General features: G+C 37.1%; 2 protein-coding genes across 8 annotated transcripts in view; one reads left to right on the forward strand and one right to left on the reverse strand.

The window, feature by feature from the left end:
• The window catches only part of tinc (transmembrane protein tincar), a 131,094-nt gene extending 116,989 nt beyond the window's left edge, over positions 1-14,105 (forward strand). The window contains exons 10-16 of one of the 3 annotated variants that reach the window (XM_069134311.1): positions 34-227; positions 321-823; positions 937-1,141; positions 3,557-3,689; positions 3,789-3,842; positions 4,995-5,210; positions 7,339-13,104. In XM_069134311.1, coding sequence (XP_068990412.1) covers positions 34-227; positions 321-823; positions 937-1,141; positions 3,557-3,689; positions 3,789-3,842; positions 4,995-5,210; positions 7,339-8,424 — 2,391 coding nt within the window. In that variant the 3' untranslated portion in view covers positions 8,425-13,104. Of the gene's footprint in view, positions 1-33; positions 228-320; positions 824-936; positions 1,142-3,556; positions 3,690-3,788; positions 3,843-4,994; positions 5,211-7,338 lie in introns of all 3 variants that reach the window. The other 2 variants (XM_069134312.1, XM_069134313.1) reach the window with 2 other exon arrangements.
• A 136-nt stretch (positions 14,106-14,241) lies between these two features.
• The window catches only part of LOC124215459 (COMM domain-containing protein 4), a 36,283-nt gene continuing 35,009 nt past the window's right edge, over positions 14,242-15,515 (reverse strand). For all 5 annotated transcript variants that reach the window (XM_046618874.2, XM_046618872.2, XM_046618873.2 and 2 more), the window contains one exon: positions 14,242-15,479. In XM_046618874.2, coding sequence (XP_046474830.1) covers positions 15,442-15,479 — 38 coding nt within the window. In that variant the 3' untranslated portion in view covers positions 14,242-15,441. The remainder of the gene's footprint in view (positions 15,480-15,515) is intronic.

A 15,515-nucleotide genomic window follows, 5' to 3' on the forward strand; every position in this document is an offset into this window, starting at 1 on the left:
TTCAAGACGCGTCGCCGTTTTCCTGGTTCACAGGTGCAGGTCGTGGGGGCTTTGAAGGTGCTGCCGATGCTACGGCATCGTACCATCTTGCCGACGAGCACGATTTCAACGTTTCTCGGAGATTCCTACTTCCTGCTGAACCCACACGTGACTTTGGCTCTCTTCGCGCTCTCGTCCCTCCTCGTACTGTGTTCCAGCATGGTGATGTACCTCTACGCTCACGGCAGGTCAGTCATTCACCTACCCCAAAGTTGTTCAAGGTTTTTAATTTCGCTTAATTTCCAAAAAGTGTGCTCAAATTCCGACTTACTTTACCTCAGGTTCACAGCGTTCTTGAACCAGGAACGCGAACGCCGTGTAATACTGCTGAAGGAGGGTCGAAACGGTAACGGATGGGGTTATTTCACGCACTGCGTAGCGCTCTGCGTCTTCCTGGCGATAGCTATTTGCAGTGCGCCCCTATTGTACGACTACACAGTAGTCTATCGCGGAAGTCTCGATGGCGCGGTACTTGCCTGCATCGCCGGGACCGTGCTCCACCTATTTCTGTGGCTGGTCCTCTGGGTATTTCTTACAATAAAACAGAAGTGGGTTTTCAAACTCAGAGTAACCATTGGCAGGGCAACGGTTCGATCTGCACGCTCTGTGAAACTTGTCACAGACGTCGACCTCCTCTCTGCCAGGGACGAAGAGGAGGGAACGAACGCACCTCTCCTGGTCGTTGGTAACGGAAGAACTTACACCATCGCTGACACTTCGCCGAAGAAGGCGATCATGAGTGTCATTCAGAAGGCTGCGATGGAACGGAAGGCGCGCGCCCAAGGTGAGGGGCTAACAGAGCGGAGCTCTGTTGTCATGGAGAACGAGATGATCGATAACCATTGGTCTGTGTCGTTTTTATGCTCGTTTGTCATAACATTCTCCCCTCTCATTTAGGAGGTAACTCCGACTCCGTTGACGGCGAGTCGAACGCTGACGGTGAGGAGCAGATATACTGGTTGAGACCAAAGCTTCGACCATCTCCGGCCCAAACTCCAACCGATGCAGACTCTGGTGCTCAGATCGGGGACAAGGGGTGGCTAAACAAAAAGTTGAAGCCAAAAGTCACCTTCAACGACCTGCCCAGTACGTCCGGCGCGCGGTAACTACCCTCCTCCTCCCTCTTGGTGTCTTTGTGTCTGTCTACTTGTCTGTTTGTGCGTCTCTCTTGGATCTTAACATTCTGTGTGATAACAATCGTTTGGTATCATCTAATTCGTTGTGTTCAAGTAATCTTTCACTACTTCAAACATTCACGTATTATTTTTATTTTGTAACGTTTTGCTCGCCACGTATGATCAGCAAGTTTTATCGTTTGGCTTGACGTTGTACATTATTGCGAAGCTCGAGAGTAAGGTGGTATGTCTTTTTACTGTGTTTCAACTTCTCGTCATTTGAGTGAAAAGAAAATTATTGCTTTGTTTTCATTGGTATGTCAGAATTAAACACAGTAAAGTTTACGGGAAGGCAACTAAAAAGGTTTAAAAATAATTTATGCTATGCTGTCGAATCCGGAAAATCATGCGCTTGTCATTTATGCGATACGGCACTAGCCATGTTTATCAATTACTGTTGCATAACTCCATCATCTCATGTCTTTCGACTAATTTCAACCATCACGAAATGTGGATAATTTAAAATTTAAGTTTCTTCCAACAGTGAGGTACTTGAGGCATTGATACATGCGTATCGGTATATAATTTCGATAACAAAAATAGTTTAGGGATCAAATTTTCTGCCCAACTGGTTCAGAATGGCCAAGTAGTAGCTGATTTTCTTACAATGCTGTATTTTCATCAGCGAGGAGGTCAACTTTTATGGTAATTAAAAGGGTATCATTGAGATTGATTTGTTGATACCCAGGCATTATTTTATGTACATATTACCTACGATATTTTTTTTTTTTTTATTTATTTATACCATTATTACTTTATATTTAGTCTTTATAGACATATTACTTATGATGTACTGTACTATTAGTGACATGCGATCTCACGTTCGCGTCATGTTATAGCTTAAGTTGAGTATCTAGACTAACCGATTTCTTAATATTAACGGAATAATTAGGTGCCGCAGTAAGATTCTTGGATCAACTGCAGGGTATTCGAACAATTTGGAACCCGATTAAATTATTTAAAAATTTTTTAGGATCATTTATGAGACGTTTATAGTCTATTCGCCCAGCGAAGCATACCCTGGTGAAAATATTGCTTTACTTGAATATCGGCAACATTTTTTTAGATAATTACTAAAAAAATATACAAGCTTTTGTGAAACTATCCAAATCACCTTCTCGGTATCCACAATTTGTGCACTTCTCAAAAAAATCCTAAAACTTTGACGGAAGTTTTGTTCTAAGTTTTTCTCTTTGTTTTTAAAACTTTACTATTCCTCAGTTCGTTTTGAAGAAATTCCGTTATTTTCGTCCATCGCAGATTAGCAGGCTTTTTCAAAATTTAACAAAATTTATACCTTGTAGAAATTATTCAGAATCATTAGGTACATGTAGTCTTAATATATTCGACTCGTTATTGGGAGGAATCCGGAACGTTGATTCAATTAAAGCGCGTGAAAGGTGAGTTTGCCGTACGGCCATGTTAAAAATTCGATTTTCCAAGTTATTTTTCTTCTGCGTTTGTCCAACAACCGACCGTGAAATTTTTACACGTGGATATGGTTGCTTCAACTTTCATCATATTCCGAGATAAGGTTTTTTTCGAGAGTCGATTTCGGTAAAAAAACACCTTAAAATGTCAGGCAAAATTCTTTCATCTATTGTTTCTTGGAATCCAGTGACACGGTGAACTTTTTCAAATATTGCGAAAGGCTAATTTTCACCGGAGTATGCGCATATAGTTATTCACCGTAAGGTTTTCAAACAGTTTGAACGGCCGTCGCAAATTAAGTTCTGTAGACGATTAATGTTACATTGAATTGAGCACTGTATTTGTATCGAGTGGCACATTTTATAGATACCACCATTCGCGTAGAATGTATTGTATTTCTGTAGTCATTTGTCTGTAAAAATACATAACGTACTTCATTTAACCACGTCTACTAACTGCCACACGTACACGTTTTACCTCCCTAGCTTCGATCCCATCACCATCGCCTCACTCGTTTGCTCAACTAACTTCCCAATACAACTAACCGCATATTATTAAAAAATCATCCAACATGACGGCGCTGTATAATCTCTCAATCTAATCCGCAACATTTGAATAACACCGCTGCGCATCGAAGCTAATTATCTCATACTTTGCATATATACTCATATTTGCTGCACAATTTTTAATTGTTTGTTTTCTATACATTGTTAATATCGGTACAATCGACTGTCTCGCTTTAAAAAATAAAGAGATGAATTGAATCTAGGTCGAATTCAAAGAGTGAATAAGATCATATTTTAAAATTCCTGAAAGAGTTTGCTAAAAAATGCACATACATACTTTTTAAATTTTGCTAATTTCTAACTGCTTGCAACGATGGCTACTAATCATGCTTTTGTCGTCTTCAGTAATAAGGGAAAAGCCAGACGAGGTGTCGGTGACGGTGGACCGGACGATGATGGGGACTACGCAACGCTACGCGAACTCCCACTGATGTCTGGTCACGATCCAGCGGACGATTCCAACTCCGAAGAGAACAAGGTGAGCAAGTTTAATTTTCTCACCTGTACGTATACAATAATGATGAATAATACTCCATCGTCTCTCATTCTTTTATTTTTGAAATGTTCACTTCAACAGTGGGGAAGATGGCTGCTACCTCGTAGCTGGAGCAATGCGCCTAGAATGGTGGATGTAAGAGTTGATGTAAAGACCGTATTCGCTCTGTATGTGTGCTAGAGAAAAAATATTAACGCTAATCTAACCGTGGAAGAAATAGTAATGCGTGCGCTAATTCATTTTCATAGTACATATGTATGTTAACATTACATACCTACATTTAATATAATTGGATAATTGGTGTTCTAGGCGATGATGCAACTATAGAGTAGTGATGGTATTTTATTCGAAATTTTGCATGAAAAATGTCTTCAAAACGGGAAAGTCTGGCGATAGACTTTCATAACTCTCAATGGTAATCGTAATGAAAATAGAAACAAAGAAATCAGTAGGTATAAGCATTCTCTGTCGAGAAAGTGAGTTTATTGTTGGATAACAACTAACTAGGTGTTGATTTCTCTTATTCCTGATACGCTTTTATACCTAATATTTGAGAAGTCTGCATAAGTTTCTTGCAAGTCTTATCAAAATCGGATATAGCACACTTGAACAGATTTTTATTTTACTTTCCTGCCAGTACGGGAGTGGTCATTCTCACGCAATATTTGAAGATATTTGATCACATTCTACTTTAATCTACGATAAGTAGTCTTTATAATACAGACGTATTGCCTTATAAAGTGGGCCCGTAGTTTTCATTGGCACAGTTCAAATATGAGTATAAGCGGCTTATCAGAAAACGGCTGATTATGCAGAACTTGGCAAAAAATTGTACGCGATCATCTCTCACACTATTATCACCATAAAAATTGAGAAAACAAGATTTTGAAGCATCAATAGTAAAATTTATAAGCGACTGTTTTGACAGAGAAGGCTTATCATAAACGTGAGTCATGAGTGTGTACGTAGATAAAACTACATCATAGAATAAAAACTCGGGTATGAATTATCGTTGATTCCGCATAGCGGGAAGTTAGAACTAGGGAATAGCCACTCAACCCGCAATATCTTACAAACCGAGGGTATATCGAATTACATGTCCCTAAGAAACCGTTGAACAAGTATTACACAACTGTAGGGTGAAAAAAAAAAAAAAACATGTCAACTAATTTCATTGAGCTCATTTGAAAGTAATGCGTAAGTCACCATTGACCTCGTCGCACCTAACTGACTCAAAGATAATAACTTGGTTGAATTTGCACTAACACCGCATGAATTTCGTAACAGCTGCTGGAGTGCGTGAACGACGACCATGTGACATACTATGCGAGCGGTAATCGCGACCTGCAGCCCTCGGAAGGAGATCCATCACCCCTCTTGACTCCTGAGCCTCTTCCCGACCCACCGCCGCTTCCAATTCCCTTGCAGCCTTCGTCGCCGAATACCACTAACATAGCACCTCCTACGGAGGTCGTCACTGCGCCATTGAACAGTAACCCGCAGGTACTAACCCACGTCTACTAACACGCATCAGTTATCACTACGGTTGAGAAAACTATGTATGTGTTGACAATTCTGTACGATTTGATGCCTGACTGATAATAGTGAATTTGCAGGAATTTGGTAATACTTCCTTTTTTACCGAGTCAATCGGCAACGACGCTATCAGTAAGCAGCGCATTTTTTGTACTTACCTATACAAGTGGACCTCGCGATGTATCCCTCTGAAGATTTTAACAAAACTTTGCAGGGCTGTAAAGCGGGTGAAAACATACCAAACGTATTTTTTTATGCTGCGGAATCTCATGCTGGAAGAGTGAAATCAACTTCACAAAGTATCACAAAGTATCACATTTTTTTCGTTATTCGCCTCTCATGTGACAAAGTGATTCATGTGGTTTTGGGCACGCTGATTCTGAATCAGAAATGAAAACTTCAAAACAACTTTGAATCGGATTCGATATTAGAAACCTCATAAACTGCCAAGGGTCAATTAGCAAATTTAATAACATCTATTTTTTTTTTATTAATTTCAAATTTCGAAAGTACAATAGCTTGAAAGTATTCTCTGTAAATTTCATAAAGATCCGACCGTAGTGTACGGAGATATACGATTTCAAGTGAGGCCGTCACGAGCAGGTATTAAAAGCGACAGACCGCGCTCGGCATCGAAAAATATTACATGGGTCTTTCTGCCTACGTATGGTGAATCTATTGTTAAATACTAAAATACACATGCGTAGGTACATTCTGGAATCGATTACACTACGTAAGTACAAGAGAAATTTTTTTATTTGCGTATAAAATCCACTTGCAACTTTAAACGCATTTTTCTCGAAACAACATTTTTGAAGCGGTGTTCAAGATATCTCTAGAACCGTTTATCCGGTTGCTTTCAAATTTTTATTACTTATTTAAGATACAATAATCTCACGGGTGAAAGAAGAATTTTTTAATACGGTTAATACATTTTTTATAAGCGAAAAAAGCGACTCTTTTTAGCGAAAAAAACAATTTTTTTCACGTCTAGCATTGTGTAAAAAATCGAAATTAGTCTAAACCCTTCGTTCATCCGGAAGCTAGTGCTGTTAACTAATGATCCTGTAAGAAAATTTTATTACAGATGATCCAGTCTTGAGCAGCTGTGTACACGGCAAAACGCTTTCTTTCGACATCACGGAGATCACTTATAAATCGGCTGCAAATCAATATTGGAACTTCTTCAAACATGTGTTATTCTATTGAAAAAATACTGGTATGAGAATAAATGAACCAGCCGTGAAAAAAAAAAAAATTATAAAAAATACGATTATTTTGACTTACCAATTGACTCTAACCCGTTAAAATATATCTGGATGATAGGTATTTAGTCGCACATGAGAGGTGAAGAATAAAAAAATGTAACGTATCCACGGGTTGATTTCACCCTCTTATAATGCGATTACACAACATACGAAATCAAATATCGAACGTTTTCACTGATTCTACAATCCTGCAACGTTTCGTTTAACGGAGCGAGATGACTCACGAAGTTACCTTGTTGGTATATAATCGAAAAAGTTGCATCTACAGAATTTTCAAATCTTTGCTGACCATGCATGACAATTAGATCTAAGATCCGTGTGTAGGTTTATTGATTGTCAAAAATGGACAATATCGTTGAGGTTGATCACTCTTGAAATTTACAAAGCAATAGCTGCCTTCGTTATTGTTGTACCTTTGTCGTGCCTACTAAAAAATTTCATCCATTGGGTACTTAAAATTCAATAGGCGAATCTGAAAAATCCATAACTAATTCTGATAAAAGAAAAACCTGCTTTGAATCCTATACATTGCAAACTCACGAAATCTGAGTAAAAGTTTTAAAAAATCCGTCAAGCTTAAATAATTACATGGAAAATAAAATCCCAGATATCTGCCCCAGAAAATCCTGAAACGTTTGTAAAAGGTGAAAAAAATTGGCGATATTAGCAATTTCTTTAAACCGATTAAAAAAAAAGAAACATTATAGAAAACAATGTAATCCTTGAAATATAAATATATAGCAACGAAATTTCTGGAAGTGGTTAACGACTCATCACTGTCCGATACAAATGTCGAATGCGACTCTACCCCACGTTATTTTTTGTAGATGAACGGTGGACAAACACCGAGATGTCTGCGTCGGGCAGACTCTGGGATGCCCCACGAGGAGTTGACCCCGAGATCGGATTTTTCAAACTCACCACCGCTGGACGGTTCGACGGTACACAGCAACACGAGCAGCCAGAGCGAGACGTCGAGCGGCGTTCACTCGAACGCTAGCAACGCTAGCAACGCTAGTAACGCGAGTAACGCGAGCAACGCGAGTCAATCTAGCTCGCAACGTCGCGCAACGAGCGTTGACGACTTGACAGGGGAGCCAAGAGAGGAGCCTCAATGGCGCAGCTGCTCTCTGCAACGGGGTGTGCAGCCACCGACGGAGAAGACGGCGTTTTCGCCGCCGAATTCGCGACCTGGTACGAGCCAGTCCTTTTCGCCCCAATACGTGAACCACACGCCGTTGATGAATGGCAGCGAGATGGTGGTGGCCGGATGTCCGGCCGTGATCCTCGAGAATCCGAACGAGGCGACGGTGGTAATACGGCGGAAGTTGTCCAGGCCGAAGCTGAGCGAGCCCCTGAACCCTAACGAAGAGCCGTTCGGCAGGTCGACGAACATGCGGATGACCTCCTTCACCGAGAACAGCGATCTCCGCTCCATGCAGGCCTCGTCGGCCACACTCCCCCATTACCCGACCCAGCCCGTCGTGACCTACCCCCACTGTTCGACGATGCCGCTGCCCCACGCATCCCACAATCTCGCCGGTACGAACAACAACAACAGTGGCAGCAGCAACAACAACAACAACAACAACATGGCATCGGTCGGGAGTTGCGGCTCGGTTCCTCGGCACACGACTCTTCCCGCTCACTCGTCCATCCCCGGTCACACCACCCTGCCCTCTCATCATAACGGCGTCAGGCTTTTTCACGGTGGGCCGAACCCCTTCGTCAAGAGGTTTCCACCGGTACAGGTTCACTCCCAACCCTGGACACTGCCGGGAGGGCATCACACCTTCCCTCAGCCGCAGATCGGTAAGCTTTCAGCACCCGCACAGATTAGACAGAGCGATCGTGATTCCGCAAACTTCTCCATGGCCAGCAGCGGGGACTCCGATACTTGCCTACCGCATTAGGTCACGTGTGGAGAGAGAGGAAACAAATCTAGGTTGAAATGATTAATGATCGGGGATTCATCAAAAAAACGAAGAATATAATCTGTGTCATATCTGCACTGAAGAGTATTATTTTACGAAACGTTGCTCCTGTGTTAACAAATAATTAATCTCCGAAAGTTGCTCCTGTGTTAAAAAATAATTAGTCGCCGAAACTGTTGAATGAAAGTTTGCAATATCTACGTGGTGTGCGGTTGATGATCATGAGTCCCGAAAATAAACGTTTGTAAAAACTGTGTCGAGGTACAGCTCTTACTTATCTGTTGTCAAAACGTTTATGCTTCAAAGATTTCACATATTAACCACTAGTTATGTATTAATTCAATGGAGGGTAAACCTCGGTTGTGAACGTAAATCAAATGCCGTTCTAGAAACCCAAAATCATATGTATTATATATATATATATATATGTATATTAGGGTGGTCCTTATTTTGGGTAAGTCGGAATTTCAAACCTCTCACCCCTTGCATATCTCCCATTTGCCAAAAAAAAAATGTGTGCAAAGTTTAAGCCCAATCGGACAACGTTTACCCGTGGCCCAAGAGGGTCAAAGTTTAATATTGGAGCCAAATGGTAAAAACGAGCTTGAAGGCCTTTATTTAAGTAGACCAGCGAAAAAAAATCGTAGCAGGCTATAATCCACAAGATTTCTAACTAAATTCACAACTAATTGAATGTACTGATACCGAGTTCCGCCAAAAATTTCTATGTCGAGTTGTAGATGTAAATACGTAGATTCTACAACATACGTACATCTACAAATACGTACATCTACAACTCGACATAGAAATTTTTGGCGGAACTCGGTATCAGTACATTCAATTAGTTGTGAATTTAGTTAGAAATCTTGTGGATTATAGCCTGCTACGATTTTTTTTCGCTGGTCTACTTAAATAAAGGCTTTCAAGCTCGTTTTCACTATTCGGCTCCAATATTAAACTTTGACTCTCTTGGGCCACGGGTAAACGTTATCCGATTGGGCTTAAACTTTGCACACATTTTTTTTGGCAAATGGGAGATATGCAAGGGGTGAGAGGTTTGAAATTCCGACTTACCCAAAATAAAGACCACCCTAATATATATATATATATATATATATCGAATCATGTATATATAATATTATATACATTTTCGCTTTTATATGTAAACAAATATGCATATTGGGCTCATTTAATGGTCGTCTTTGATACTGTTTCAGGTGATTTCCATTCTAACAATAAGCTTAGGCAATCCTCCATCCAATTAATATACATACATCAGTTGTGGTATCTACTAATTGCGCGAAAAATTGAACACGGCGTTGATTGCTTTACCGAATTCTTTATCACTGTTAAAATGTCCCCTCGCATACTACGAGTACTTATTGCTGTTGGAGAGAACCACTCACCAGCAATTTGTAGCTGAACAAATTTATATGGTTATACGTTTTGTCATTCCATGTGTCGAAGCGCTAATTTCCAGCATAGTCGTGAAAATTTAATTGATAAAATTATTGCGACAATAAGATAATTGTCAGAAGATTATAAATTTCTAGATGAATTCAGTTTTGGGGGGATAACTGAAGGGGTAATCAATTTAACAAAGAAACGTTGATGTCTCAAATTTAGCAGAAACAAATTCTTTCCACTGACACTTTCAATTTCAGTACTCGGAAAATTCACGTCTCGCGCCATAAATATACACGTATGATGTGAAGTTTGCGGTGCATTCTAGACTCACTGAATATTATTAAGATTACCTTGTCCTAGTTCCATCATTGTGTAAAAGGCGATTTAGATATAAAACAAAAAAATAAGGTGAAACAACAAAGAAGATGAAAGCAACCACAAATATTCCGTTAGTGATGATGAATAATTAAATGATAATCGTAATGCTATATTATAATAACATTTGTACAAGCTTACTGTATAAAATTAGTAACGTTAGTTTTTTTAAATATTGAATTTTATAAAAATTATATTATTAATCGTATGATTATCTTTTTCTATTAAAATATGCAAATGTAAATTTCGTTAAAGACATGTGTACATTGCTATAGTAGAAAAATGACTTCATTCATCCATCGCGGTTATCTTATATCATCACCATTTTTATTTAGTTCAATCGATCAACTCACAAATATCTTCTTTCGTCGCATTCATGATGCTTCAAAAGCAATCATCCTAGCTAATTCACATCGGAATTGATTATGTACGTATCATTATTTTTAAAATATATATAGCGGAACGAATTAGAGTTCCAATCACTGTATTAAATAGGCACTTTATTGTCCCAATTTATGCCATCAACAAACATTTCTACTTTTGATGATAAAAATGTTTCTACTTTTTTATTTTTCCTATGATCTTTATTTTTTTAGTATTGATAGTCACGTACGATAACGCGTGAGAATCTACCAGATAGGTAGACCCATGAAGTCGATGATAATTTTCGGAAGTTTCATCTATCAGAGGTTGACCTGTTAATGTTTATTTCCTGCATTTTATGATGGATTATTAATTTTTGTGTTTTTGTATTTGCAAGTTCTACGTTAAAATTATGTAGAAGAAGCACAAATATCTCGTAAATCTTTCAGTCGAATCGTGCTTATCAATCAATAATATCAATAAACCATAATACGATATCAGGTTCACAACCAGTGATATAAAAATCACCGGTAATGTCTGTCTGCTTATACACACTTTTCGGTGTATTATACGCATGCATACGTACACTTGTATGCGTGGCAGAATTATATTATTAATAACAATGATGATAATAACTATAATATTAACAATAAAATTATCAATAATGAAATAATAATATTAACAATAATACTATGAATATTAATAACAATTATTATAACTATGATAATGAAAATAAGAAGAATGCTTACAGTAATATAATATAGTAACAATTACGTACGAAATGGTGTTATAGGTTTACAAGTAAGTAAATACAAAATTGATAAAGAGAATAATTCGTAAAGAAAGATAATAGAAAAACATCACCATTAGTCATCAAAAGCATCGAAACAAATACTACGCCATGAAACATGATTTCATATTGTGTTCAACTATGTTTAAACTGAATTTGAAGTATTGAACACAAACTGTATGCGTATGCAATGGTGCAACATACACATTAGGGTAGCATTAAAAGCAAAACAACGGTAGCACAATTTCTCACTCCTGCATTTTTGATCTTCAAATCATATTCGGTTGCGAAAATTCTTGAAAATTTACAGTCCTGCAACCAGAAAAAATGAAATTCTCTATTTTGCTACTTGGTATTGACACTAATCGCGAAATAACACTGTACTGCATAAGAAATTCGTACTTTTTTTCTATTCCATGGAAAAGTTCAGTTACTTGGTACAAATGAAAGTAAAATAACAAGTTAGTTCCCCTGTTTCCTTAGCTTCAAAAAACTGTGATTTTTGGTGATCACTTTTTCCTAAAGTTCTTAGGATAGAGATCCGGATGCATTCCATTTGACGAAAACTGACTTTGATAAACATGATAGGTATATAATAATTGCGGGTTTTTTTGTGTACTAGTAAAAAATTACAAAATGCAGGGGAGATAAGAACTTGCAACCCGCGACCCTACTGTGCATACATATTGTAACATAGATACAATGGGATAATTCTGACGTAAACGAAATAGTGATTCGATAAAAAAAGAAGCACATAAACATGTGTGTATGTAGTAAAATTAATTGAACTGGTGACACGAGATGTATACCGAAAAATAATAAGACGCTAATTACTTCAACGGGTTAAATAAATTCTAGACTAAAATGTATGATACGTAAAAAAATTACGCTGACATATCGTACTACACAATGCGAGGACCACATGAGATAATAGATTTCCGTACCATAAAAGAAAATAAAATGAATCGTGCTGTAACAATTCCCTTGTCGGGCGAAATCATGACTTGGGATTCAGGCTGACCAACGCAGAGAGCGCCAAAATAATTGCTAAATATTAAAGCGAGCGACGAGGGAATAAGTCTAGTAGTTTAATTTCACTTTTTGCAACGTTTTTATTGGTATTATAAAACCAAGTTACATAATCTGTAAACAGTTATAGTTGTGCATCATTTGATAATTTCCACCAACATTCAAGTACATTGGTACACTATAATACCTATATCATGTAGACGAAATTCACATCATCGTAAATAATTTTCGAGTGATCGGATAAATATGCGAGCTGTCTGATAAATATATTTTCTTACGATTCTACACAATTAGCGTCCTTGTCGTCGACCAAATATCACGTTGATTTAGGAATATTGCTGGAATTAGCTAATCACGCACCGTGAGAAAAAGAAAAACAGACACGCACCAATACTCATTATTATAAAATACATAATATTAATTAAGAGATGCTACAATCCCCTTGTAATATGATCTTATCGTCAGCGAATTGGACATTCAAGTATTCGTGTCATAAAGAGTGTAAAATTATGTCTACGGTTTTGTGGGTAAGCCAATTGCGATCAATATGATATCGAAGGTTGTACGAAGAGTGGTAGATAATAATTATCTTTATTAAAAATCGTTATCACCAATCGATCCCTCGGTTATTATCATCAAATCTATAACATGACGTCATATCTGGAACGTGCTCAATTCAAGGTGTTACAAAAGTTCGAGCAGAGGAAAAATTTCCTGACCAACGATGTGTGGATAAGGAAAAAGCAGTTCGTCGGTGTGTAGGTCCATTGAAATATTCATTTATTTATTGCAACATACGGATTCCGAATTGGCTAGCTATCATCAAGCAATTTTGTTCTCCGTATCGCTTTTGACAGAATCACACAAAGCGTGCCATTGAAAACAAAATGCGAAAATAAATAAATGGATATTTTAATCGACTATCACACCAATAGTTACTTCTCCCTTGGATACACTTATGCAACAAGTATTTAAAATACACGGATAATCGAAAGAAGCGAAAAAAACGGTGTTAGATGAAAATTTGTATTTATCTTAAATAATACGAGAGCGAAAATTGGGTTTAAAGTTTTCTATATTCTTTCGTCATTACAGTTGACAATGTCAACTCTTCTTAACCATCGGCAACTAACGAATGGTTATATGAAGCTGTACACCTTGTACTACTGCCATTTAAAGATGCGCTCGAAATTTGTTGAAACTCATACTTTTAGAAACTTTTTTCGATCTCTATAATCACATCATACAGCTTTCTTTTCAGTCCTATTGACTTTCTTGCGTTTTGTATCATTTTATTTTCTAATATTTGTTCATTACCGAATAGGAAAATTCCGATACTGGCTTAGTTAATAACGTTTCAGTTCGAGGTCAAACTTTAAACAGAAGAAAATTTTTTTTTTACTACTAACACAAATAATTATTGCGTGTTGCAATTTTGCCACGTGACGAAAACGATATTTTCAAACGGAATCGATATTTAGTTGCTTAATTTTTTCTCCCATTTGACGACCGATGTTCTGAATAATACTTACTAAAAATTGTTATATCGGTTAATACCTATACATGATATTATATATGCCATATTGTTGTAAATATGAATGATAAGCGAAAAACGAGTGTACGAATATTGTATAAAGACTGATTAGAATAGCCTTGGTATTTATTCGACAAATATATCATCTTCTGTAAAGGATAACTATATGTGAGGACAATATTTCATTTCCATTCTAAAATGAATTGCTCTTGCTTGGTGCATGTCATATTTTACCTTACATATACATAATACTTAAATTAAAGCTAGATTCCAGGTTTAATTAATAGATATTAAGCGGTGTCACATCACTTGTTTTATTTCACACAGACGACTAGGCACTCTGCATTATTATAAACTATACATAGCCAAGAATCAATATAATCAATGTCCACGATTACGAAGATGATTTTATTCTTCACAGGACAACCAACATTACTTGTAAGCGCAGATCTGAATCGGTACAGGTACAACAAATATTGTTATCGCCATAACGTATCAATATACATACATGCATATATATATATATTTATATATGTGTGTACTTATCAAAGCATCGTATACCATAAAACTGAATGTAAACTTTGTATATTCATTTACCAAGAAAATAAAAAGTAAATTATTCAACATCTCGCCGCGCCATCGTTTATATTTGTAACGTGGACAAATATCATAAAACGATCGCATATGATTTTATTTCTAACTCTATACGTATGTGTACATCAAATATGACAAAAGTCAGGAAATTGACCCGGCGGATCCAATAGTTTTCAAATCAATGTAAACTCAGGTTGGGGCAAATCACTAAATGAGGACCATGCGCCAAATAATGTCACCAAACAATAATCTCTTAATCTACCTCTGAAATCAAAAAGAAATAATATTGCTAAATTTTCAGATGGTGTAAAATCAATTTCGATTTTATACGTAATTACCAATCGCGCTAACCTGCCAAATGAAATACGAAAACTGGGTAAGTTTTCTATTAAATACTATGTTGCAGAATTATCTGTAAACTAAAAATTAAGAGAAAGTTCACGCAGTTTTCAACAATAAAACTACCGTATATCCCTACATTTTCTCTATGAATTGTTCTAGAAGATCAAGTTACTGAGAGCATTGTTTTTGGCATGGTATCAATAAAATTAAATTAAATTTTGTTCAGTAAAAACTAATAAATTTAAAATTAGTATTACACGATTAATTAGCAATTGAAATTATAACTCATTAAATATAACAGTTCATTATATTTTTAGATGTTCACGGTGCTATAAATGACGTCGTATAATGATAATTCGTATTGTTCAACCTTCAAAAATATCAATGGAAACAATTGTGTGATAAATGGTGACTTCGATTTCATTTTACTTCACACCGTATCAATCAATGATATACGGTCTCCCGTTTCCATGGAAAACAATTGAATGCAGGTATCCTATCGCCTTAATTTTATGTATCTCATGCATGAACGTATGACGTACATTAAATATCAACGATTCAATTACAGTCCTTCCATCAGTGACCGTGCTCTCTTCAGTTCTGCAATAAGTTAAGTAAATTAAGTGACACCTCGGA

This window comes from Neodiprion pinetum, chromosome 3 (assembly GCF_021155775.2).
Source record: "Neodiprion pinetum isolate iyNeoPine1 chromosome 3, iyNeoPine1.2, whole genome shotgun sequence".
Classification (NCBI taxonomy): Eukaryota; Metazoa; Arthropoda; class Insecta; order Hymenoptera; family Diprionidae; genus Neodiprion; species Neodiprion pinetum.